Here is a 26,070-nt window from a genome sequence, read left to right as displayed (position 1 = left end):
TCCATGAGGTCAAAACTCTTCTCATAATACTATTAAGACTTTATTTTTTCTTTTGATTGTGATCATACTTTTACTGATGGTGCAAAAGCAAAGGCGAATAAAACTGCTGTGTGAATCAAGGCAGTGGCACCAAACTGTATAACTGCTAGTCATTGTGAACTTTACCTACACACATATGTAGTTTAAAAATATCCCCTTGATGAAGATTAATAATAATTCACTTCTACTAAATCTTGATTGTGGAGTACACTTCTTTAGTATTCTGTGTGAAGAAATGGAAAGTGTTCATAAAGTACTTCTACATTCGTTGGAGTTACAGCTTGCACTAGCTGCTTTTTTTATGAAACACCATTTAAAAAAAAAAAAAAAAAACTAACTGACAAATTATAAATTCAGTTATTCAGACTTGGGTATTTGGCAGATATTGTCTTGAAAATGAATTTAGTGAGACTGTCAGTTCAAGGAAAACAGCTGATAATTTTTATTGCCAAAGACAAAATTCAAGCTTTAAGAGAAAATTCAAATTTGGAACATTTATATCTGCCATTTTGAGTTTGACAGCTTCCCAGTATTTAAAGACTTTTCCAGTGAGATCTGAAATGATATCAATGAATGTGATGTTTTGATATTGTATAAAGAAATTTGTCGACATTTGGAAGATCTGCATAACTCAGTAAACCAATATATTCTAAATTACCAATGCATGAGATTACAGAATCATGCTGCATGGATAAAAGAGCTATTCAGAGTGTAAGTAGATGGATGGATTTTAATGTAACAGAGTATGTTACATTAAATACATTTAATGTATTTATGAGTACGAATAAATACATTAAATAAATAAATACAGAGTATGTTACATTTTAATGTAACAGAGTATGAAGTTCGTTGATACAATTTCAGATTCCACATTGTAAATAACCTTTAACAAACTACCACTTGTTGAGTTTTTAATATAGTGTCAAAGAAGAATATCCATAATTGACTGAAAAGACTTAAAATTTTTTTTACTTGTTCAACTACATATCTGTGGGAGGCCAAATTTTCTTCATATATTTCAGCCAAAACAGTATGTTAAAACAAATTGAATGTGGAAGCAGATATTAGAATTCAGTTGTCTTCTATTGAAGTGAACATTTTAAAAATTTACCAAAAAAATTGGGTCGGCCAAAAAGTTCATTCAGTTTTAAGTAAAAATAAAAGGCATATTTTTCATTTTCTCAGAGAACTTTATTGAACAACGTGTTCGCTAACCAAACGAACTTTTTGGCCAACCCAATATAATACAGTGCCATCCTCCTCAATTTTGGGGTGGAGGAAGTATAGTTATTTTTTATTATAATTTCATTTGTTAACATGTAATGTCTTTTGTTATTTCTAAATGAATTAATAAACACTTAAAAGGCTTTCTAATTTCAAATTGGATCAGTACCTATAGATATAACCCATATTTTTAAAAAAAGAAAACCCTGGGATCCTGAGACTATAATGTTGGAGAATTAACTGCACTAGAAGTCTAAGGTTCGCCTCACTTTTGCCTCCCTCTCTCAAGGGAGCACGGGTGACATACCTGCTGATTTGCTAATACCCAAGACTGCCTTTACACATGAATATTGATTTGCATAATTTATTCTTTCCAAACTGCAAATCAGAAATTCTCAACCTTCTGCCTAGTCCAACACCTCACACATTTCCCATTAGTATAAGTGTCAGTAACTCTCCTCAGGGGATTATACCTGATACCCAAGCCTCCTCCAGATATTATTGTAGATAGTTTCTCCCTCTTCTTTAGAGTTCAGTGTTGTAGGGAGGTCAAAAATAAGAGATCAAGCTAATTTAATTTTCTTTCCTGTTAATGTATTTTTTACTTTTTGTTAGTTTTTGTTTTATTCTTATAAAAGAGAAATTGTAAAGCTATATTAATGGAGGGGATCTATTCAATTTTGTCTGTAATCTAATGAGCTTTTATGATCTGTAGGCTCAGGTCTTTCTTGAGCTCAAAAAAAATTTACTTTTATAACTAGTTCAGTTCCCTTTGTTCTGGTTCTGTATTATTTATAGGTTTGAACTTTAGTTACACCAATCATCTTCTTTTTTAAATTATTTTTATTTCTTTGTGTATCAGCTCCGTATTCTGGGAAATTTTCTTAGGCTTGTTCTCAATTCTTTATTTAATTAAATTTTCTTAATTTGAGTAGTGCCGCCCAACTCTACTGACTTTGGTACAGATTTTAATTTTGCAATTGCAATTTTAATTTCCTTGCTATATTTTACTCTCTCAGCCAGCTTCCTTTTCCTATCAGCTGGCATCTCAGTTGTTCACTTTGTATGTTTGCCTGTTTTCTTCTTAAAATATTTCCTTTTTCATAGAAACCATGTCTTTTGGATTCCATTTTGGTAACTCTGTAAGTGCTCTCTAAAATTGTTTCTTGAGTTTTCAGTATGATATTCCTTTTCTTTTGCTATATGATTAGCTTTCATACAACCCCATATTGTTTTTCTTCTGGTACTTACTTTTTTTTTTTGGCCACGCCATGCGGCGTGTGGAATCTTAGTTCCTCGACCAGGGATTGAACCCCTCCCCCCGCCCGCCGCAGTGGAAGCACAGAGTATTAACCACTGGACTGCCAGGGAAGTCCCAGTTACTCACCTATTAAAGAGGGAAAGCTATCCAGATTCAGGGTTGTGAACAGATAGGATGTGAGGATTGCTTCTGACGATACTTATCACCTGCGTATGTGCTAGAAGAATTCTAGTTTGGGGTGTCTTTGTTGGCCTGATGTGAGATCTTTTATACTCTCTATTGCCTGCTTCTAATACACTATGTAAAAAATTCTGTCTTAAGGCAGGAATGTGCCTATGTCTCTCTGACTCTGTCTCTGCTTAAGATGATCCTTTGTGGGTAGAGAAATAGTGGGTCACTTTTTTCCCCTCTGACCGTAGCAGACCCTGCAGGTAAGAATGAATATGCAAGTAGTTGGCCAATACGCTTGGTTTTCTGAGCTTTTTAGGGTAGTCTTTTTCTGTCTGTTTTCACAGAAGTTAGGACAGGCGTATCAGGGAATGTTTCCCTGAGAATATATTACTTATACTAGAGTTCAGTTTGCTTTCCTTTTAAGTCTGTGAACATAAAATTCAGATGATGTCAGAACTTCCAAACATTTAGTATTAGCATTAGGGTTTAACTTATTTAATATTTCATTATATAAAAATATAAAATAACATTTAAAGTATGAAAATTCTATTTAATTTTTGAACTAAAATTAATTGATGGCACACTCACCCAAATTTCATAAGAATAATATCAACAGGTCCTACTTTCCATGAATTTCACCATTTTATGTTCTCCAAATCCAGCATAATTTAATTCTGTACTTCACATTTTAGCATCTTGATCCAGTCATTTATTAGTTTCTGTAGCAAAGCCAGGCATAGGCAATGACTGTTAGTGTTTTTACAAAGCATATAATCAACCCATAACCCCTTTCCCCACTCACCAAGGCAAAGTAGTAAGACTTTATTTTCTATTTTGTGACCTGATTTCAGACATGTTAAAAATACAGGAAAATGTGTGCTTTGGAATTTATGAAATATGATATTGTTATGTTCTGTAAAATAAGAACTTTAATATTATAGGGTATTTGGTATTAACCTACATGTCCAGAATTAGGAGAATATTTAAGTAAACTGGCACATCTATTTGACAGAATATTATGTGGCTTTCAAGAATGATAGCAAGATATTTCATATATTAAATAATAGTGTGATTATAACTTTTTCAAGCAACTACTTTCATAGAAAAAAATTAAACAGAAATACAGCAAGGTAGTAATAATGGTCATATTTTGGATTGCAGGATTCACTAGAAGAAACATCTCTTATTTTTCAAATTTTATTTATTGATCATGTTACTTTTTAAGTGTGTGTTTATGTTAGCAGTAGGGTTGTTTGTAACACTTACAAAGAGATCATTTAGACCTAAGTCCTGCCATACTAATTTCCATTTTTGCAGTTCCTAGACTGTTAGATAAAGGAACTCTCAAGCATTTCATTGAAATTTGATGTTTTAATGATATGCTTGGGGGCATATGGGAAAGGGTAGTTAGATGAGAGTGTGATGAACTAGATTTAAGACTGCTTGAGCAGTAGTACCCAAATACACTACCTATCTCTTTATGTAGCAAACTGAAGGAAGTTTCCTGACACTGGTGGGGCTCATTCCCTAGTCTTATTTAATTTTAATGTCTTTAGGTGACCATAATGAAGATAGGTGAGATGCAACTGGAGGGAGGGGCAGATGAGGACTAACAAATTCCTTTTAATAAGACTCTAGAAAGAACTTGGCAGCCTGGAAAAATAAGATGACCATTTTAAGATGCAATTTAGTAGCAGTTAATGTAATGGCCCTCCATGTATACTCAAAAAGTCAGTAATTCAAGTTCAGGATAACAGCAAGTCGTATAGAAAAGATTTCATTTTAGTTACCATGTCATCTGACTGCTAAACAATTAATAATCTAACATGAAAATAGGGACTGCTTGTTCCATGTGTCCCCAGAGGATAGGATCAGAACCTGTAAACAGTGAATTTTCCAGCATTTAAATAAGGAATAGACTGATTTGTAAGGTCTTGAATTGCCTTTCATTAGAGAGATTCAGTTATATGTTGGGCATACACAAGCAGGGATTCAAACGCAATATGGGTGGTTGAATTAGATGACAGAATCCTTTCCAACAATGAGATTATGTGGCTTTCAGACACTCTTAACAATGTTTTTTAAATACCTCTTTATATTTGTTTTGTATATATGTTTTGGTAAACAACAGGTTACATAATATGACAAAGATGGTATAAATGATTACACTAATTCTTTAAATTGGACTTTTATGCACAAGTCACCCACAGACATTGTAGACAATATATATAAATAAGTAAGGCATTGTCCTTTCTTTAATGGAGTTATGTCATTGAAATACATAAATAACAAATACCTAATTAAATAAATGTAAATGTAGTAAGAGACATATAAATAAGAACTATGAGGATTAAAAGGAGGGAATTATATATCAAGAGTATAGTGGGCAGGGGGCAGGGAGAGTATCAGGTAAAAGTTTTAGAGAGAAAATAGATCTTGAAGTGTAAGTGGAATTTCAGTACACCAAGACATGAGTGGAAGTGGGGTGACCATGGCAAAGAAAGGCGACATCATGAAGTTTTCCAGATGTGGGAAAGCGCTGGTGTGTTGGGAGCGCAGTGTTTGAGAGTAAAAAAGCCAGAGTAGTAATAAGTTGGTGTTGAATTGAAGATGAGTTGAGTATCATGGTGAGGATTTTCTATTCAACAGAAGGGAGCAGTTGAAATTTTTTTGCATGAGGAAGAGGTGTGATCAGTGTTACTCTTTAGGAACTTTAATTTACTTGATTTACATTTGTTGAATTGTTGAAGGTCAAAAAATTGAGTGGAAAACTATTCAAATGAGAACTGTTGAGGCCTCTAATGATAACAATATTGGTTGACATTTATTGAGTGCTTACTGTACAGGTACATTATGTTATTTCAGTGAAGCCTCAAAACAGCACTGTATAGTAGATGCTTTCCAAATGAGCACCTCTTGGATTTCCAGTTGGCCTATGAGAATTCCATACACCATAATATATCATTTAATTTCTCCAGGCACCATTCTCGCATATGCATACCTCCACACTCTCCAAATCAGTAGACACCCTGTTGAATACAGTTATTTCTTAATTTGGCATTTTATACTATGCTATTATAATCAGCAATCAAAACAAATTTTTATTGAGGTTTAAAAATACCATATTTGGAATTATGGTAGAAATGAAAAAGTGTAAGATGTAGTTTCTGACCCCTAAGGACCTTTAAAATCTAATTAACAACACAAGATATAAATACATGAAAAACTAAACGGCAGTAAAAGATGAATTGCCCACACACTAACACTAAGTTATTGAACATTCTCTTCATTAAGGCCCTTCTGTATTTTGTAGTACTCAACTAAATGGCATTCATTTATTTGCATGCTAGCTTCCCAAGAAGGCAGCAAATTCTTTGAGTCAGAGCTGGGCCTTTCTATTTTATCCCAAGCAAGTAGCAGCACAGTGCCTAACTTATGGTAGGCTCGGTAAGTATTTGTTGAATTAAATTAATTGTAAATAGTATATCTTTTTCAAATACCGTATTTCATCTTTTTTAGATCCATGCCTACTTTTGTTAGTAAAACAACTTAAAGTAATAATAGATTTGAAAGAAAAAAATTTTAACTTTGAAATGTATGTATATATTTTTTACATTGTTCATGTTGTTGTATTAAATCTTCTTGCTTGATCCAACTTTTGTGGAAAGTTAAATGTACCTACTTAGCAGCCATTTTCAGCATCCAGTCTCTTGAACTACTTTGTTTTCATGGCCAGAAGTACAGAAACACCTATTTCTCTGGTCTAGAATATAAGAGGGGGCGGGGGGAACAATTATTCCCAGATGCATTTAACCATAAAAGTAAGCTAACTATAAAAGACTTTAGAGGTCATCTCCTCCAGCCACAGATTTTTCAGTGGGGAAACTAAGGTCTTCCAAGCTTCTTACTTTCCCATTGTGGGCGGTAGCAGAGGTAACTTAGAGCCGAGGGCTTCTGTCTGGTGTTCTTTCCACCATTTAATACTACTTCTCTTCATAAAGTAGAAAACTAGGCAGTGAACGTTAGAGGAAGGGGTTCCTAACCTCTCAAGGGTCATGGCCCCCTTTGAGAATCTGATGAAAAGTGGCATGGACTCTTTACCTAGAAAATTTATGCACACACAAAGAATTAGTAAGCTTTTTGAAAGTCTGTTCACTGAGTGTCTGGTGGTCTGTAGATCTCAAGAGGAAAGGTACACAAATTAGCATACTATATTCATGGCATCAGAAATAGATGAGACTGAATTAAATTGTACTGTGCTCTTCAATAGTCAGCTTATGGTCTTCCAAGGAGTTACTCTAAGCCATAGAGTACACATGGCCCAAATTCCTGAAGCATCCTTGGGCAAAACCCATAGCAGTAGCTATGGGTTTTGAGCTGTGGCTTTTATATTAAAACAAACAAAACATACATATGTATATATGATACATGCATATTTGTGCAGATATATTTGAATGAATTTTTAATTTGTTTAGGATTCTGCTTTCAGACTCAGAGAAGCATATATTTTCTATCCTTTGCTATTTGGAGTACTTCAATGAAAAAGTTTGAAAAGTACTGGGTAGAGAGTTAGTAGGGCAGGTTATTTTATATTTTTGTGAGTGTATTAGATAGATAGATAGATAATAGATAGGAATTCATACATATTTTGTCAAATTAGTTAATCAGTGAAGAGTAAAGTTCTTGTGGGCAGAGACCCACAATTCCACTTTCTTGTACCCTTAGCATGCCTAGCACAAGGCTAGGAACATGGTTTCTCAGTAAATGCTAGTTGATTTATTGATATTAAAATAGAACTAGATCACTGTACCAATACATTTCTAGTCAGATAAGAGAATTTATCAGTATAGCTGAGGCTCATGGTTATTTAGAGCAATGGTACTTGAGAAGTAAAAAAAACATGACCAGCTTTCTCAAATGCCAATAATGTCATTATTGAGGAGCATCAGGACTCAGCACATCCTAAAGCATTCATTCCTGGTCACTATAGTGGTTCTGGATAGAGTATATTAATTTAAACTACTCACCAGAAAATATCACGAAACAGTATTATTTCATATCTCCAATATTACACATATATGTTATATATACATGTATAACATACCTGGAATATATCATACTTAAAAAAAATTAAAATAGCGTCAAAACAACTTTCTTGGTACAAGAAAAATATGGTAAAAAGTACAATTTTAATGTAATAAAAATCTGTTGTATATTTAACAACCAACAGGCTTCATATTGCAATGACAGGAAGGAGAGTAAAATGAAACTGGTTAAATTATTCTTGCTGAAAAGGGAAAGGTGAAGGTAGACAAGCCTGGATGTGATGACAAGTTAGATTTGTCAGCCTGCTTTACTTGAACTGTGTATGGCAAATGGAAGCTGTGTGCAGAGTTATTTGTCACCTGTCTGGTTATTTACACCCATATCATGGTGAGAATTTATTGCTGCCCAGCTCTGTGACACGTGATATTACTGCATGATGATGTCTTTAAAAACACATAAACTTTGTCACTAAGGAAATCCCCCCAAATTCTGTAATCAAGGTATTCCTATAAAGATACTATTACAAGACTATAAGGCTAACCAATTTTTAGCAACTGTTTGAATTATAAATTTATGATGATAATCTGAATTCAAAACCAGGATCTCAAAAATTTGTTTTAAACATCTAGTAGAAGTGGACAAGTCAGAAGAGGAAACAACGAAGGAATAGTCAGAGAGTAGGAGGAAAACTACAATAATGTGGTGTCCCTGCAGTCAAGGGAAGAGAGAGTGTTTAAAAAAGGAAGGAGTGATCAACTTTGCCACTGTTGGGAGGTCAGTTAAGGTGAGGACTAAGAGATAACCTTTGCATTTCACACCGTGGAGGTCTTTGACCTCAGCAAAAATGGCTGTGGTATAGTATTGAGGGTGGAAGCCAGATTACAACAAGAAGTGAGAAACAGGAGATAGCAAATATAGACAATGCTTTTGGCAAGTTCAGCCATGAAAGGGAGGAAAGAGAATAGTAACTAAAAGGTGAATATCAGGTCTAAGGATAGGTTTTTGTGTTGCTGTTTGCGTTTTTAGCCGAAGAGTTGCGAATGGCATATTCTGATGAGAAGGAGCCAGTACAGCAGGAGAGGTTGAAAACACACGCAAGAAAAGGGATAAATAAAGAAATAAGTTTAAGAAAACAAGAAAGGATGATATCCAAAACTTAGGTGAGGGATTGGCTTTCGATAGGAAAGGATTTGTCAGTTGCAGGAAGGTGTGGTAGAGAGAAGCTCGGGAGGAAGTTCACGTCCCAAGATAGTTTTCTGTTTGAAGAAGGATATGAGGTTATCTGCTGAGAATGAAAAGGAAGCAGGAGGCTTATGAAAAATGAAAGAGATTTAAAATAGTCGCTGTGGAAGGTAGAAAAGCAAGATAAAAAGGGAACATGGTAAGATTCCCAGGTAATGCTAAGGGACCTGTTGAAATTGTGCATCTCTCTCTTCTATCCCCAGAATCTGGGAGACAAAATTAGGGTTAAATTTTTCTCTGTAGCTGGTAATGGTTCATGAAGTTAGAATGAAGATTACAGAATAGGTGTCTAACATCCTCTCTTCTGATGTAACTCACTAATGCCAAGGGTGAGGAGAAAGGAACTAGATAGAGCACTATCTTCCTTCCCTATTTCACCACCACTACTGAAGTTACCACCTATCCAGACTGCTGGAAAGCTGGTGAAATTGTCATTCAAACCCCTACATCAGTAAACATACCACTGATCTCAAGTAACTGCTGCTGTTACTGGATAACTAATGCATTATCAGTATTTGCTTTGAAATAAAAGATGACTTACTTCCAAGTCTGTTGCTTGAGCAATTTCACCGTTTGTTCGGTCTGAAAGCTTCTATTATGTAAAATTTAGTATGTGTCAAAAAGTATACTAGGCACTGGAGCTGCAAAAGTAAATAATAGTGACATGATACCTGACCTGTGTTCATAGAGGATACAGACAGAGGCGGATTAAGTAGAATGAGACAGGGAAATACAAGGTGCTTTGGGTACCCCTGTGAAGGTAGTATGACTCAAAGTTGCAGTAGTTAAAAGATGACTTTCCAGAGGAAGTTTGATTATAGCTTGATTCTAAAGAATTAGTAGGAATTAACTGAACAAAGGACAGTGGGGAGGAATGCTTGTGAGAATTGAAGCTGGAAAGGTAATCACTGGACATAGATCACTCCAAGTCTTGTAAACTGTGTTTAGTTGTTTAGACCTATTCTCTAGGAGCAATGGGTGGTCATCAGAGTACTTTTAAAAGGGAAATAATGTGACCACATTTTGTGTTTAGCAAGATCCCTGTAGCTGCAGAGTAAAGGATGGAGTAGGCATAATGGGGCTGGAAGTTGGGGGTGCCGAGTAAGAGGTTTTTTTCAGCGATCCAGACAATTGTTTTGATCTCTGAAGCCCACCCAGCTAGTAGGAGTCATATCAATCTGCTCTTATCCCAGTTTAAAACTTCTTGTTCCATGTAGTTTGTTGAGTTACAGAGGTCAGGAGCTTTTCATTCAGCACTAACAATGAAGGAACCTGACCTCAAATAGCTTTTGCTCTTTAAGTCTCCCATGAAGGTACTGTTAGTCATTCCTACCCCTATTCTTCTTCAAATATTGATTTGTTAGCATCTCATTTTACAAGAATTAGAGCCACAGAGACTTGATTTAGGAAAATCTATGTTACTGAGGTGTAATTGAAATGCAAGAAACTGCAGATACTTAAAGAGTGCAATTTGATAAGTTTTGACACGTATACAATCATGAAACCATCACCACAGTCAAGATAATGACTGGTAGATTTCATTACCCTCAAGTGCCCCTTCGTAGTCCCTCCCTTCTGTTACCCCCAAATAAGCAACCACTAATCTGCTTTCTATCAGTATATATGTCTGCATATTTTATAATTTTATGCCAATACCATGCTTTCTTGATTACTGCAGTTTTTAATAATTCTTGAAATCAGGTAGTGTTAGCCCTCCAAATTGTTCTTTCTTTTCAAAGTTGTTTTGGTTGTTATAGATTGTTTGTATTTCCATATGAATTTAGGGTCAGTTTGTCAATTTCTTTTTAAAAAGCCTGCTAAGGTTTTAACTGGTATTGCATTGAATCTATACATCAATCTGTGGAAAATTGACATCTTTACAGTATTGAGTCTCCCAACCCGTGAACATGCTGTGTATCTCTCCATTTATTTATTTAGATCCTCTAATTTCTCTCAACAGTGTTTGGTAGTTTTCAGGATATAGATATTGTACATTTTTTGTTAGACTTATTATTTCATAAATTTGTATGCTATTGTAAATAATATTGGTTTTAGTTTTGATTTGCAATTATTAATTGCTAGTGCTATATAAAAATGCAGTTGATTTGGTATATTGATCTCTTGTCCTTCAGCATTGCTAAAATTACTTATTAGTTCTAGTAGCTTTTTGGTAGATTCCATTGGACTTTCTACATAGACAGTCACACCATCTGCAAATAAAGACAATTATACTGCTTCCTTTTCAAAAGAGATGGGGTTTGTTTGTTCCCTAGTTGCACTGGTTAGAACTTCCAGTACAGTGTGGAATAGAAGGTAGAAACAGACATCTTGTCTCGTTCCTGATTTTAGGAGAAGAGCATTCAATCTGTCACAAATTAAGTATGATGTTAATTGTACTTTTTTTGTAGAAGCCCCTTATTAGGCCAGGGAAGTGTCCTTCTTTTCCTAGTTTACTGAGTTTTTATCAGTAAAGGATGTTGGATTTTGTCAGATACTTTTTGAGATGATTATATGATTTTTCTTTGTTTAGATGTTAAAATAATGAATTATGTTGACTGACTTTTTCAAATATTCAACCAACCTTGTATTCCTGGGGTAAACACTACTTGGTCATGGTCTGTTATACTTTTTATATATTGTTGGATTTAGTTTGCTCACATTTTGTTTAGAATTTGTGTTCGTGAGGGACATTAGCCTGTGGTGTTCTTTTCTTGTAAGTCTTTGTCTCGTTTTAGAATCAGAGTAATGGTCACCCCATAGAATGAGTTTGGGTGCTTTCCGTTTTCTGGAAGAGTATGTAGAATTGGTATTACTCTTTTTTTCTTAAATGTTTGGTAAAAACTTACCAGTGTAGCCATCTGGGGCATGGGAGTTTCTTTGTGGGAAGATAGTCTGTTAAGTCTGATATTAGCACTTTCTGTCTTCATTTTTTTTCTGATCATTCTGGCTAGAGATTTATCAGTTGTATTGATCTCAGAGAATCAGCTTTTGATTTCCATTATTTTTCTGTTTTCATTCCATTGATTTCTGCTTATTTTGAATTTAATTTTTTAATAGACTTTATATTTTAGAGCATTTTTTAGGTTCACAGCAAAACTGAGCAAGGTACAGAGATTTCCATATGTCATTTCTCCCCCTAGTTTCTTAAGGTAGAAGTACAAAGATTGTTAATTTGAGACCTTTCTACTTTTCCAATACAGGCATTTAGTACTATAAATTTCTCAGTAAGTACTGCTTTTGCAAAGGCCTGCAGAAGAAAATCCTTTCTTTCCTGTCATTCACACAAAGCCTTTCCAGTATTGTCATTTTTGTCTGCTAAAATAAGAATTGTAAGGCAGCGTCTGCAGGGATAAAGGAGAAAGTTTAAACTCACAACAGTTCCTTTTCATATGCATTTTGCATGCTTGTACTAAGTAAGGAAGGAAGATATTGCATATTTTGACTCAGGAGAATATCTTTTTGACAAAGCTATCTTATTGAATACTTGCTGCAGTTATTTCTTTACTTTGTTTCACTGAAAAGACCTATCCAGTTAATCCTCTCCAGTTAATGTAACTAATGGAAAGGAAATAATAATGAAAGGAAAACTAGTTTTATCCAAATCATTTGAAGCAGTACCTCTTTGCCTCAAAGCCTCACATTTCTGCAGTTGTGAATAAAGACTAAGGTGGTACACCAAGTCTCCCTTACGTTTCAATTTGTTTCTGAATATAAAGTATATTATAATAAATCATATCTTTGTATTTCAACCATTATGCAGAAAGCTGCATTAACCTAATTTTGGATAATCTTTTAGAACCAGTATAAACCAACATTAGGAATCCACAGCAATAATACTTAACCTCTATTAAACATATTACCCTGTGAGGTACTGTGTTAGATACTTTACATGGATTATCTCATTTGATGATACACTAAAACCCAGTGAGGTTTATTTTTAGTCCCGTTTTACAGATAAGAAAACAAAGATTTAGAAGGTAACTAGTCTAAGGTCCTACAACTGACTGGTAGAATTGGAGCTCTAACCCAGCCTTCGTTGATCTTAAGCATGTTATACACCTTCCTTCTATATTCATATACTTTATAAGAGGCCCTATTTTACTGTAAATATCACATGTTGACTTGAATAAACAACCCATTAGAAGTTACTGCTGTGAATTACTCAAGTACTCTTAACAGAAAAGGGTTGTTTGATCATTGAGTAATTCAAAAGAGGACAATTATTTTTGATGAAATTCTTGATCCTCCACAGAGACAATATATTTGAAATATACATGTGGCCTGGAACTCGGGAACACTCTGTGTAATTTCGTTTCCTGACTTAAAGCTCTGATGCCTCCACTGATTGTTGTGACAGGCAGGTGATCTCACCTCTTGGAATGCTCTTTTTTTAAGTACCAGCCCTTGAATAATAAGTAAGATGATATAGCTCACTCTGATACTTACTGAAGGATATAAAACCCTGGAGTTAAACATTTTCCTTAACGGAAAAAAAAATACCTCTATATATTTAAAGATTTCAAATTGTTTGAATTTAATAACTTCATTGTTTGAAAAACTGATGCATTATCTTTATAGTGACCCTTAACATTAAAAAGAAAAGACTGAGTAATGGATTTCATTCAGTATTTGAGTATATCTCATATGTACATAGATAACTTATAATAATAGCTAATCATATTTCTATTAATATTAGCTATAATATCTTAAGTGCTCTACATGGATCATCTAGTTTAACCCTCACCACAACTCCATTAGATGTAGGTATTGTCATCTCCATTATGTTTAGTCATGTGATTATTTGATTAAAATCTGCCTCCCACACTGGATGCTAAGTTCCATCCCGTCAGCAGCCGTTTCTGATTTTGCTCACTATTGTCCCCTCTGTGCACAGAGCCGGCCATACAGTAGTGCTTAAATGCTGAATGAATGAAATGAATTCTTAATACTAATACTCATTACCTTGTGATGATGATGTGTGCCTCCATCAAAGTAGTGATGCTTTCTCTGAAGTATTAAAATACATGTCACATGATGTGTGTAAAATCTAAGTATTTGAGCTCATCAGTCTTTGGTGGCCACATCTTGACATCGTGCTGATTGAACTCCTTAGAAATAGAGCACAATAATAGATTTCATTACATTTAGCATTTTGTTATTGTTTCCAGCTTGACTAATCATGATTTGAATTGCTGTCATGCTGTGTGCTATTTGTGCAGAATTTAAAGTTCTTGGTTACTTATTTCACTTTGCAAGAAATGTAATTCTTTCATGAAACCCTTGCAGCTTTAAGAAAGTAAAAATAGCAGGTGCCTCATTTCCCTTCTTCAGTCTACCATCCTTATGAATATTGTTTTCATTTGGCTTCTTTTATAAGGGAGAAGATGTCAACCGGACACTAGAAGGTGGAAGGAAGCCTCTTCATTATGCAGCAGATTGTGGGCAGCTTGAAATCCTGGAATTTCTGCTGCTGAAAGGAGCAGATATTAATGTATGTAAAAAACATTGTCATTCTAGAAAAAATTCTTGTTGTATGCTTTTGGGTAATTGTTTTCTGTAGATTTGTAAAATAGTTACTGGTGGAAACCTCATATGAAGTAAGAATATAGTCTGAAATTATACCAAATTTCTGTAACTTAGAAATACATAGTTGTGAATTTTTTTTTAAAATAAGCAGAACAAATTGATTTTTTTTTTTAACTGATAAAACTGGGGGGTAGATGTTTCCTTTTCAAGTTCTAAAGCAATATGAGAGTTAGCACTATCTGTAGGTGGCAAATAGCTATCACCCAATGGAGCATAGGACTCTGCAGTCATATGAGAAATCTAAACTGGATTTTTGGACAAAAGTCAGACAGCAGTCATCTCTTGACTCTTGCCTTTTGTAGCTACTGCATTTCAGAGTTTTAGAAAAATGTTTAAGTAACCATGACAGCAAGTGAGATGAACTTTTCACATCTCAGGGGATACCATGTCACGTGGCCCAATTGTGGCAATCTTTTACCTCTTCATTGGCTATGTTCCACCCCTCTCGAGATTCCCTTCCTGCACCTCATTGGCACGTCTACAGTAATGCGGAGTTGAGGCTCAGAGAGGTTAAGTAATTAGTCATGCAGTAAGTGGCAGAGCCCAGATTTGAGATGGGGTCAAAGCCCTGCTCCGTCTGTTTCACTAGGCTGACTCCCAAGGAGAAACTTCTTGTGGGCTTGGGCCTCTAGCAGCTCCTAAGAGGCTAAAAATGGGTAAACATTGATTTTGAAATATTTATGAGCATTCCCTAATTAGATCTAGAAAGAAGGAATAAATGAAAAATGGATGAGGTGATCTATATCTCTATTATTTCATAGGCTCCAGATAAACATCATATTACACCTCTTCTGTCTGCTGTCTATGAAGGTCATGTTTCCTGTGTGAAATTGCTTCTGTCAAAGGTGAGGTCAATTGCTGTTTTTTATTGCTTTTTCCATTACTATGTAACTGTTTAAGCTAAGTATTTGGTTGTTAATTTACTTAAATTTTGTGTGGCATCAGGGACAGAAAAACTAGAGGTAATACCAAAATTGAGGTCTAGAGCAATGTTGCTCAAAACAGCTGGTCCACAAGCTGTTTGTTACCAGTTCATGGTGGGTAAAGAGGTTGGGCTAGAAAATAAGTCAACACAGTCTCCTTCATCAAGAATATCTTGCTATTTAAAAAAAGTTAGCCACACTAGGCATTGTAGTTAATAATTAGTAATATAGAAAATGCTGTCCCATGCTAGTAACAGTTTGCAGACTGGTACTATATTCACATACCACGCTTTGAGTAACGCTGGTTTGAAATTTGTATAAACTTCATTTTCTGTAGTACGTACTGAGCAAGATTATTAGAGGCAGATTGCTGTAAGGGCTTTCCAAGTCATCTGGTTTCTTGATGTGATTGAGATCATGGTAAATTTCGAGTTTTCCAGTGTTTTGCCTTTGCTATTACAAGCTCTTAGATGAAGTTCAACGTCCAGCCTCAGAAATTAACCAATCAGTTGCAGCCACTCTAGGTGTATGAGATGGGACCTGCAAATCTTGGAAGACAAGAAATCTTCATAAAATAAGGCACCAGTATCAATCCCAAGGTTATCATTTCATGGCCATACTCTGGAAAGTGCTGTTCATAACATTTCATTTGGAATTTTAAAAATAAGCCCTGCTAAAAGAAGAAATAATTAGAAATTAAATGAGTAAATGTATATGAAGCGTTTTGCCACAGTATCTGACACATAATAAGTACTCAATAAATAGTAGCTTTTATTACCTCTAAGACTAAAGAGGATTTTATGCTTCATAGATTCAACTTCAGTAAGATTTGGAGAACATTGAGAAAGAAAGTAGCACATTTGTCTCAACACTTTATTGACAACTTTTCAAAGATACTGTCTGAAAGCAGTTAATTCAGGTTCTCTATAACTAGGGGTTTTACCCATACCTTCATGTTAAACACAACTACCGGATTCCTTTAAATGTGTGGTGGTGGTGGTTTTGAAAGTTTGGGGCGGGGGAGGGGTTGGGAAGTTCTGGCATGTAGCAACAGGAGTTTTTCCATATTATACACCGTACTGATATGAAAAGCCAAAATAAAGGGGGATATTATTCTTTGCCACTGTAATGGATCCAGAATCTGTGGTAGGATGTACTCACAAAGATTTCCAGCCACTGTCTTTCTCCTTACTGTCTATTCCTCCCCAACACCCATGTAAAGATTAAAAAATACCTTTGAAAACTACTGGATAATTTCATCCCTGGGGGAATATTTTTGCATATTATGTTAAAAACTGGTTGTCGCAAGCTACAGATACTAATTTACATTTCATGAAAAATTTTTATAATTTCAATATTTTATTGGTTAGGACTCTGTATTGCAAGTAACTAAACCCAGCTCAGACAGGCTTAAGCATTAAAGAGATCGTGTTGACTCACATAGGTCTACGGTCGAGGCACAGCTTGTCCATGGGCATAGGCCACGTGACCAGCATCTGATTTCTTTTTGTATATTTCTCAGCTCTCTTCCTCAGTGTTGACTTAATTCCCCTGGCCTCAATCTATCTGCTAAGTGTAGAGCAAAAGAAACAGTTAATACTGTATTATTGATATATTTGAAAGTTGCTAAGAGGGTAGATCTTTAAAGTTCTCATTGAAGGAAAAAAAATTTGAAACTATGTGAGGTGATATTAATTAAACTTATTGTGGTAATCATTTCACAGTATACAAACATATCAAATCATTATGTTGTATACCTTAAACTAATAGTATTATATGTCAGCTATATCTCAGTTACAAATTAATAAATTCATAAGTCAGAATAAAAACAAAGAAGAAATGGATGGCTCCTTCCTTCCCCTTCTTTCTCCCTCTTTCCCTGACCTCTTCTATCTAGCCAAGGGTTTTTCTTCTCTGAAAATAAAAACCTCCATGGGATCCTTTTTAGCTTAGGGCTCTGGTCATTTACTAAATGAGATGCCCCTAAGCAAGCTTCTCCCTCCTAGCCAGATCTCAGACTATAGATCAGAACTGTATTTCTTTCTGAGAAGCCTCTCTTTCCTCCTAGGACAAACAAAACAAGATGTAATTATTTTTATGATAGAGAGAGCCAAAACCATTGTTTCATATTTCTTATTCCCAAAACATGATGCTCTAGGTCACCGAGACCTTGTGGCTATAAGATTCCATTGTTAAAGAAAGGATATTCTACATTAAATAAGTTCCTGAAAAGCTGGCTTGATTTGAATGTACATTAGGCCCCTGATATGTTATCCCAGAAGGGTCTTTATAAATATGTGCTGTGTTGCTGAATTACTGCTTATAAGTTGAGTTTCCTGACTTTTAAGTAGTTTTTAAATTTTACTTGTGTCCATAATATTCTTTCATTTGTGTCTGATCCTTAATTTTTGTAGCTAAACAAGTGACATTCAGAGATGGCTATATTGATGGCAGATCATTTGTAACCATGTAGAGCTATTATTTATTTTAGATGAAAGTTTTTTTTTTTTTTTACCTTTTTGAAAGCAACATAAAATTTAGTTCTTTTTTCAAAATTAATTCCTTCGATTTTATTTTTGCATAAGCTCCTTTAATGTGTACCCTGTAGTTCTGTTAACCAAATTTTTGAGGGGGGAAATTGTGCTCTTTAAAAAATCCTTAATTGCTAAAATAAGGCTATTCCAGTGCACTTTTTTAAAGTGCAGTCAATGTTTGTATTATGAAATCTGGTTTATTCTGTCTTTTATCAAAAGTAGAATCTTTATCAATTACTATTAATTCATTTTAAAAGTATGTAGTTTAGTTTTCCAGATTCGTTGACATCTCTAATATACAACTGATCCATGAGCAACAAAGGTTTGTATTGAACGAGTCCACTTTCACACAGATTTTATTCAGTAGTTAATGCTGCGTATACTGCACGATGCATGGTTGGTTGAATCCACAAATGTGGAGGAACTGCAGATATGAAAGGCCGACTATAAGTTACAAGCGGATTTTCAACTGCACAGAGGGTCAGCGCCCTTAACCCGCCCCCACGCTGTTCAAGGGTCGACTACATTATTCCACTGGTATATCATTAGCATAGGAAAAAAGCCAAAATAATAAATTTTAAAACTCAATATGATCACAACTAATAGAAAACAGAAGAATGGTAGAATGTATAAAATCAGACTCTATGCTATATGCTGTATCACTTACTGGACTTTTTTTTTAATTTTAATGCAATGGAAGATGAAGTTTATGACACAAGGAAAAATTTAAAACATTTAATTCTTCTTTATTGTCCATATAGCAAAAGAGGAAAGTAATATCTGTGGGAAATCTAATATAATCTTTGTTTATATAATCTCCAAATACATAAGTATAATCATCTCCATTTAATGGATGAGGTGACCATCTGTCTTGAGGAGGTTAAATAACTACCTGAAGTCTAACAGAATATAATGAAATCAAGATTTGCTCCAAGTTATATGACTCAAAAACCCATGTTCTTTCTACTACTTGAGAGTGGCTTTCAGACTTGTTGTCAGGGACAGCTATGAGAAATGATTATGTATATTTCTGCAGGTAAAAGATATTTGGCCTGAGTTTTAATTGATACATTCATGAATGAAAAAAAATGTAGCGAACAACACTTGTGGGACTTCCACTTGAAGATTGAGGTCTGAGCACATGCCATGGTATCCCCTTTTTGCCCTCTGATGACAGAAAAGATGTTTTTAAAATGAATGAATCAACATCTGTTTTAGACCATAAGACGGCAGGGTTCGTTAGACAAGAAATTATAATGAAGCCTTGAGAGACAGAAAGCAGGTGGGATGAAGTTGAAGAAAGTTGAAGAAGTTGAAGAAAACATTCCCAAACACGGGCAAGAGAGGACTGTTGCAAAACATTCCCAAACACGGGCAAGAGAGGACTGTTGCGAAAGGTAGGAGTTGATCCAAGGCAGCTTGAAGCCCAGAAGTGGTCAGTACCCTTGAGCAACAGACGAGTGAAGAGTTGGATGTGCTTTCAGGAAGAAACAAATGAGACCCAGAAGTGAAGACTGAGATGCAAGAAGGAGGTAAGCAAGAAGTCAGTATGTGAATAAATCTAAACAAATATTGAAATACAAAACAAACATGAACATTTAAAATAAGCTAAAACAGGCTTCCCTGGTGGCGCAGTAGTTAAGAATCCACCTGCCAATGCAAGGGATACGGGTTTGAGCCCTGGTCCGGGAGGACCCCACATGCCGCAGAGCAACTAAGCCTGTGCGCCACAACTACTGAGCCTGCGCTCTAGAGCCCGCGAGCCACAACTACTGAAGCCCACATGCCACAACTACTGAAGCCCATGCTCTGCAACGAGAAACCACCACAATGAGAAGCCCGCGCACTGCAACAGAGTAGCACCCGCTCGCCGCAACTAGAGAAAAGCTCACGCGCAGCAATGAAGACCCAATGCAGCCAATAAATAGATAGATTAATTAATTAATTAAGCTAAAACTATAGAACTGTTAAATAATAACAAGAAGCAAGGGAAATGAACAAAGCTGCTGGTATTCGCACCAAATCCAGAGTACATGAGAAACATTAGTAAAACTGGTGAAAGGAAACTGATGAAGCAGGTAAAAATTGCAGGCTCGAGAAGCATCCTGGGGAATTGAGTGGTCCCAGGGAGTAAGAAGCCCAAGTGAGAGTATGAAACAGAAGAAGTGGCAGCTGCACAGCAGTCATTAAAAAGGCCAAGCCTAACAGACTTCAGCCTGATGTTATGAAAGCAAAAACAGTCAGACCGTTTAAGCACCTGTCATTTTGAATCATAATTATCTCACAGTTGAATAAGGTTCCTCCTTCTTTGCCCTAAAAAAATCTTAACAGGAAATTTTTGGAATAAAAGAGATATTTAAAAGATATATAAAAATATTACTGAACTGATCTTCCTGATTAGAATCTCAAATGCCCGAATAATAGCAGTGTTGCATGAACACATTATTTAGAAGAGAGTTAATCTTGAAGTGGTACTCTTGAACTATAATATTACAGCCAATGGATGTTCATAAGTCCAAAATTCATTTATTTTTCACAGTTACATATAATTTGACATCTAGTTTCTGTGTAGTTAAAGAAACAATTCTCTAAGAGAATAGTTTACCCTGTAGCATTAATACACTATCATGTTAGACATTTCCTTTAACAGTATAGTATATAGTATTTAATATATACCAAATTTCTATAATATTTATACTTATTAAAATTCTTTAAATCTATGTAATTCCTTTGATAATAAAGGCTTTTAAGAAGTCAAGTATCGGGCTTCCCTGGTGGCGCAGTGGTTGAGAATCCGCCTGCCAATGCAGGGGACACGGGTTCGCGCCCTGGTCTGGGAAGATCCCACATGCCGCGGAGCAACTGGGCCCATGAGCCACAACTACTGAGCCTGCGCGTCTGGAGCCTGTGCTCTGCAACAAGAGAGGCCACGATAGTGAGAGGCCCGCGCACCGTGATGAAGAGTGGCCCCCGCTTGCCGCAACTAGAGAAAGCCCTAGCACAGAAACGAAGACCCCACATAGCAATCAAGCAATCAATCAATAAATAAAACTTTAAAAAAAAAAAGAAGTTAATATCCTTATTTTCTAAGGAAAACTGTTTCTAAATAATCCACTAAAGGATATTGTGGGGAAAGGGGAAATACTTAACATCTTTAAAAGATAATACAAGTTAACCTTTAAGTTTGTTATCATTTAGAATTTAGACAGGTAAGCTTTCAGTCATTTACTCTAGTGCATTTTATACTCTGTCCCTTATATACTATATATTGCTATTAAAAATGACCAGTCAACCTCCTATTAAAACAAGAATTCTTTTAAACAAATAGAAAAATTACCCCAGCATGAGAGAATCACAAATCTCATGAACTGAAAATTTAATGAAAGTTTTTAAAACATTATAATTACTGTTTTATTCTTAGATTACAGAAACAAACTGACAATATACTTGTTATTATAAACCCATTTGTTGTTATTATAAACCCATTTGTTGTTAGTGATATACTAAGCTATATCTGAGAGAGAAAAGTCCAAAAGAAACTTTGCTTTTTTGTTTTCCATCATTTCTCTGCTTCATACTGTGTCAAAGAATTTACCTCCTTAGGATATCTGCTGTAACCTTACAACGGAAATATGTAACCACTGATGCTTGTGCAACTCTGACGTTAGTGACGCACAGCTGTTTCAGACCACTCTGTACATTCATTATGTGGGATAAATGAGTGAGAAACAAAGGTTTACTCAACAACCTTCCTTTTATAAAAAGAAAGTCAAAATGATTAACGTCTTATGTACAATTGCTGTAGAGAACAAAAAGTACTAAAAATCAGTCTGTTAAGAAAATACAGAAAACCACCTTATCTGATAACATTGATGATTTTGCCCAATGTATTTTCTGTGCTGTATTTTAAAAAATCAAGCGGCCAGTTAATAATAAAATTTGAATACCCCTCTCAAATACCAGCATTGTCAAATCCTCAAGAAGTATCTACGGTACAGATTTTGCTGCTTGAATTGAGAATCAAGTGTGTAAGGTATAAGGGCTTAGAAGTCAACCCTTTTCAGCCTAAATAAGTAGGTGTGCTCGTAGGTAGAAACATTGTTTTACTCAAATTACTCACTATTCCACTCCCAGTAAAATCTAAACAGTTTCACACATTCTCAAGCACACATTTTATGATTACTTGGAATCCCCAGAGTTCTGTTCCATATAACATGGGCAGGTTTGGTTTCAAAAAAATTTTAGGACAGATGACCTGCAAAGAACTGAGCAATGCCTTTCTGAATTGCCTTAGTTTGAGAAACTGCGTTAGAAAAGGAACTAGCAGAATTGATACAGCTAGAAAACTTACCCCCCTAAATAACTGAAGAAACCAGTTGTTACACTGTTTTGATATATCTCACAAATCTCATCCACACGTATGCCCATTGTAAGCTCATTGTTTTTTTTTTTATCTATTTAGCTCTTTTAGACTGGAGTGCATCATTATTTTAGATAGTTTCTGTTAGTGACATAAACTGTGTGTTGTGGCATCACACACCCCCAAGTTTGGTTCTGAGTTCTCCTTCTTAATAGCTTTGTGGCTTTGAATAAATTCCTTATCATCTCAGTCTAAGCATCCTCTTCTGCAACATGGGTCCAGTACTTATCACATAGAGTTGACGAGCAGGTAAATTAGCTCATAGTTAAAATAGTACTTATACATAGGAAATGTCATTTAAGTGCTTTACATATATTAATTCACTTAATCATCACAGTAATCCTATGAAGTAGGTACGATTTTTATCCCCCATTTTACCATTGGGGAAACTGAGGCCCAGGGCATTAGGAAGCTTTCCCAGGATCACACAGCTCGATAGGAGGAGAGTTAGGATTCAAACCCCATCACTTTGGCTCCAGAGCTTGTGTCTGTAACCACTACATTACACTGCCTCTCAGTAGTTAGAAGCCAAGTAGTTAGAAGAGATACTGTATGCAAGTCATTGGCGGCAATACTGAGCTCATCATAAATTCTCAGTGAATACTAAGACCAGTTAGGATTGATGCAGATAACTTTGATGTATTTCTCAGAAAAGGGAAGACTTGCTGCAAGAATGAGGGTTCCCTGAAAAACAAGTTTTATGAAAATGACTGTTTCAAATATAAACAAACTTTTTCATCCAAAACTTACAGTGTACCACATCACAGGTAATATATTGGCTCACTATCTGAATGTCTTCAGAGAGAAGTAATTTGAAGGCTCATCTATACTTTCTCCCATCCCTATATTTCCATGATGAATTTCTCTCTGAAACCTTGAAATGATCTTTCTATTTTTGCTAGATATGACTGCAGTGGAGATGTTAAAAATCATATTTTCACAAGGGGTAACATAAGAACAAATCTAAGACCATTATATTGCAACTGAAAATGAACTGTAGTCGCTGTCTCCAAATGAGGAATAAAATGAAGAGAAATGTAGAGTACATGTCATTCCCTGTTGCATGGTTAGCACGTTGTTTAGAGAGGCAGAGGGGGTGCAGATGAGGAGCGTGGCACTGAAGTTAGAAAAGCGAGATTTAACACCTGGTCCTATGGTTTCATAGCCAATGAAGCACAGTTAACAGATAATTAAGGACTATGACAAGTGCTGTAAGAGAAGTAGGGTTCAACTAACAAAAACTCCTACTACAGAGATTTAAACAAGAAAGTGGCTCTTCTTTTTCATGGCTGAATAACATTCCATTGTATAATTAGTTCTTATTTTTAAGAAAGATTAAGAGAATTTTTGATCCAGGAGTTTCTGCTGAAATCATGTTAGGTTTACCATTTTATTTGTAGAAAGTAGCACAGAGAGGTTAAGGAACTTGCCTAAAGTTACACAGCTAATTTGTGGTAAAATTGGGTGGCCAGGTTCAGTATGTCCTTGAACCACACCATCTGCTTTTTCTTTTTTTGAAGTGTAGTTGATGTACAATATTATATAAGTTACAGGTGTACAATATAGTGATTCACAAGTTTTTTAAATTGAAGTATAGTTGATTTACAATATTATGTTAGTTTCAGGTGTACAGCAAAGTGATCTGGTTATACATATATACGTGTGTGTATATCTATATACTTCTTAAAATTCTTTTCCCTTACAAGATATTGAATATAGTTCCCTGTGCTATACATACATCCTTGTTATTTATCTATTTTATATATGGTAGGTGCATCTGTTAATCCCATACTCCCAATTTATCCCTCCTCACCCTTCCCCTTTGGTAACCATAAGTTTGTTTTCTATGTCTGTGAGTCTGTTTCTGTTTTGTAAATAAGTTCATTTGTACTATTTTTTAGATTCCACATAAAAGTGAAACCATAAATTTGTCTTTGACTTCACTTAGTATGATAATCTCTAGGTGACAACATGGATGGACCTTGAATGCATTACGCTAAATGAAATAAGTCAGACAGAGAAAAATACCGTATGATCTCACTTATATATGGAATCTACAACAAAAACAAAACAAACTCAGATACAGAGAACAGATTAGATTGATGGTTGCCAGAGGCAGGCGGATAGGTGGAGGGTGTGTGGGGTCAAAAGGTAGAGACTTAGAATTATCAGGTAAGTCAGTCCTGGGGATGCAACAACAGCACGGTAGCTATCCTTAGTACTGTATTATATATCTGAAAGCTGTGAAGACAGGAAGGCTTAAAAGCTCTCACATAAGGAAAAAAACTTTGTAACTCTACAGTGATGGATGTTAACTAACCTTATTGTGGTAAATTTTGCAATATATACATATATCAAAATCATCATGTTGTACACCTAAAACTAATATAATGGTCTATGTCAATTATATCTCAACTTAGGGAAAAAACAAGTGGCTCTTAATGAAATGGCTGAAGGTACGCAGTCCAGGGCTGAGCAGCTGGCTCCGCTTGTCCTCAGCACCCCGCACTCTCTTCTCCCCCGTCTTCCCCACTCCTTCCGGTTGCAGGATGACTGCTGAACCTCCAGGCATGGTGTCTGTTCTGGGCAGGGAGAAGGCAAAGAGTTAAGGACACTCTCCTCCCTGAGGCTCTATTGGAAAAGGAAAGCTATCCACGAGAGACGCCAATTTTGTGCCAGATGGCCACCTGTAGCTTTAAGGGAGTCTGGGGATTCAGTGCCTTTTCAGCCTCTATAGGAGAGGAAAGCAGAGAAAAAAGGGGGTTGTGCTAGACTTTGGATGAGCCAAGCTGTAGTATTGGGTTGGCCAAAAAGTTCATTTGGTTAATGAATCCATTCAAAAAAGTTCTTGGTGAAAATGAAAAATGTGTCTTTTATTTTTACTTAAAACCGAACGAACTTTTTGACCAACCCAATATACACCTTGAAGTATGATCAGCAACGTGCCAGGGGGCATACACGAAGAGAGGGAGCCAACTGTCCTGGAAATTCCAGAAGGGCTTCATGGAAACAACTGAATAAGAGTTAATCAAATGGTTAAAGGGAGAGCACAAAGAATTGCTTTGTTCCTTTACATTTTAAGAGTCCTTGTGGGACATTTAATATCAGATATATTTATTCAGGCATTCCTTTTGTACTTGATTCTAACCCACTTTCTTTCCAAAAGTGAGTTGAATATACCAAACCATGGTTGCTAAATTTTTATTTCTGAGATAGTGGTTATATTCTAAGGTTGTGAAACAGTATCTAGCAACATACACAGAAATGTCCACCAAGATGTCATGTGTGTATCTAAATGCTAATTTTTTAATTGATTTGATAAATTTTGCATTGAAACAAAGTTGCTTAGTGTTCTAACAATTGATTAGTATAATTATAATCATCTTTACCACAAAAGCCTTTTGTCAAGATAATGTCAGATAACCTCAGTACAAGTTTAAGAGTTTCATTCTTAAAATGTTACTAATCCAGTTTTCTGGCCTATTTGTCCAGATTAAGAACTGGTGGTAATTTAAAAAAAACACACACAAAAAAAACTGGTGGTATAAAGCAGAATTGGGCTATCTGAAGTAAGAAGTAGATAAAGATACACTCTTGTTTCATGCTAGTATATCTTATCTTTCT

General features: G+C 35.5%; 1 protein-coding gene across 1 annotated transcript in view; it reads left to right on the top strand.

Moving 5' to 3' along the window:
• MTPN (myotrophin) overlaps window positions 1–26,070 on the top strand; it is a 61,878-nt gene that overhangs the window by 22,753 nt on the left and 13,055 nt on the right. Inside the window, exons 2-3 of the mRNA XM_061198771.1 lie at window positions 14,361–14,474; window positions 15,331–15,414. Coding sequence (XP_061054754.1) covers window positions 14,361–14,474; window positions 15,331–15,414 — 198 coding nt within the window. The remainder of the gene's footprint in view (window positions 1–14,360; window positions 14,475–15,330; window positions 15,415–26,070) is intronic.

This window comes from Eubalaena glacialis, chromosome 8, assembly GCF_028564815.1.
Source record: "Eubalaena glacialis isolate mEubGla1 chromosome 8, mEubGla1.1.hap2.+ XY, whole genome shotgun sequence".
Taxonomy (NCBI): Eukaryota; Metazoa; Chordata; class Mammalia; order Artiodactyla; family Balaenidae; genus Eubalaena; species Eubalaena glacialis.
This window is presented reverse-complemented; position numbering and strand designations above follow the sequence as displayed.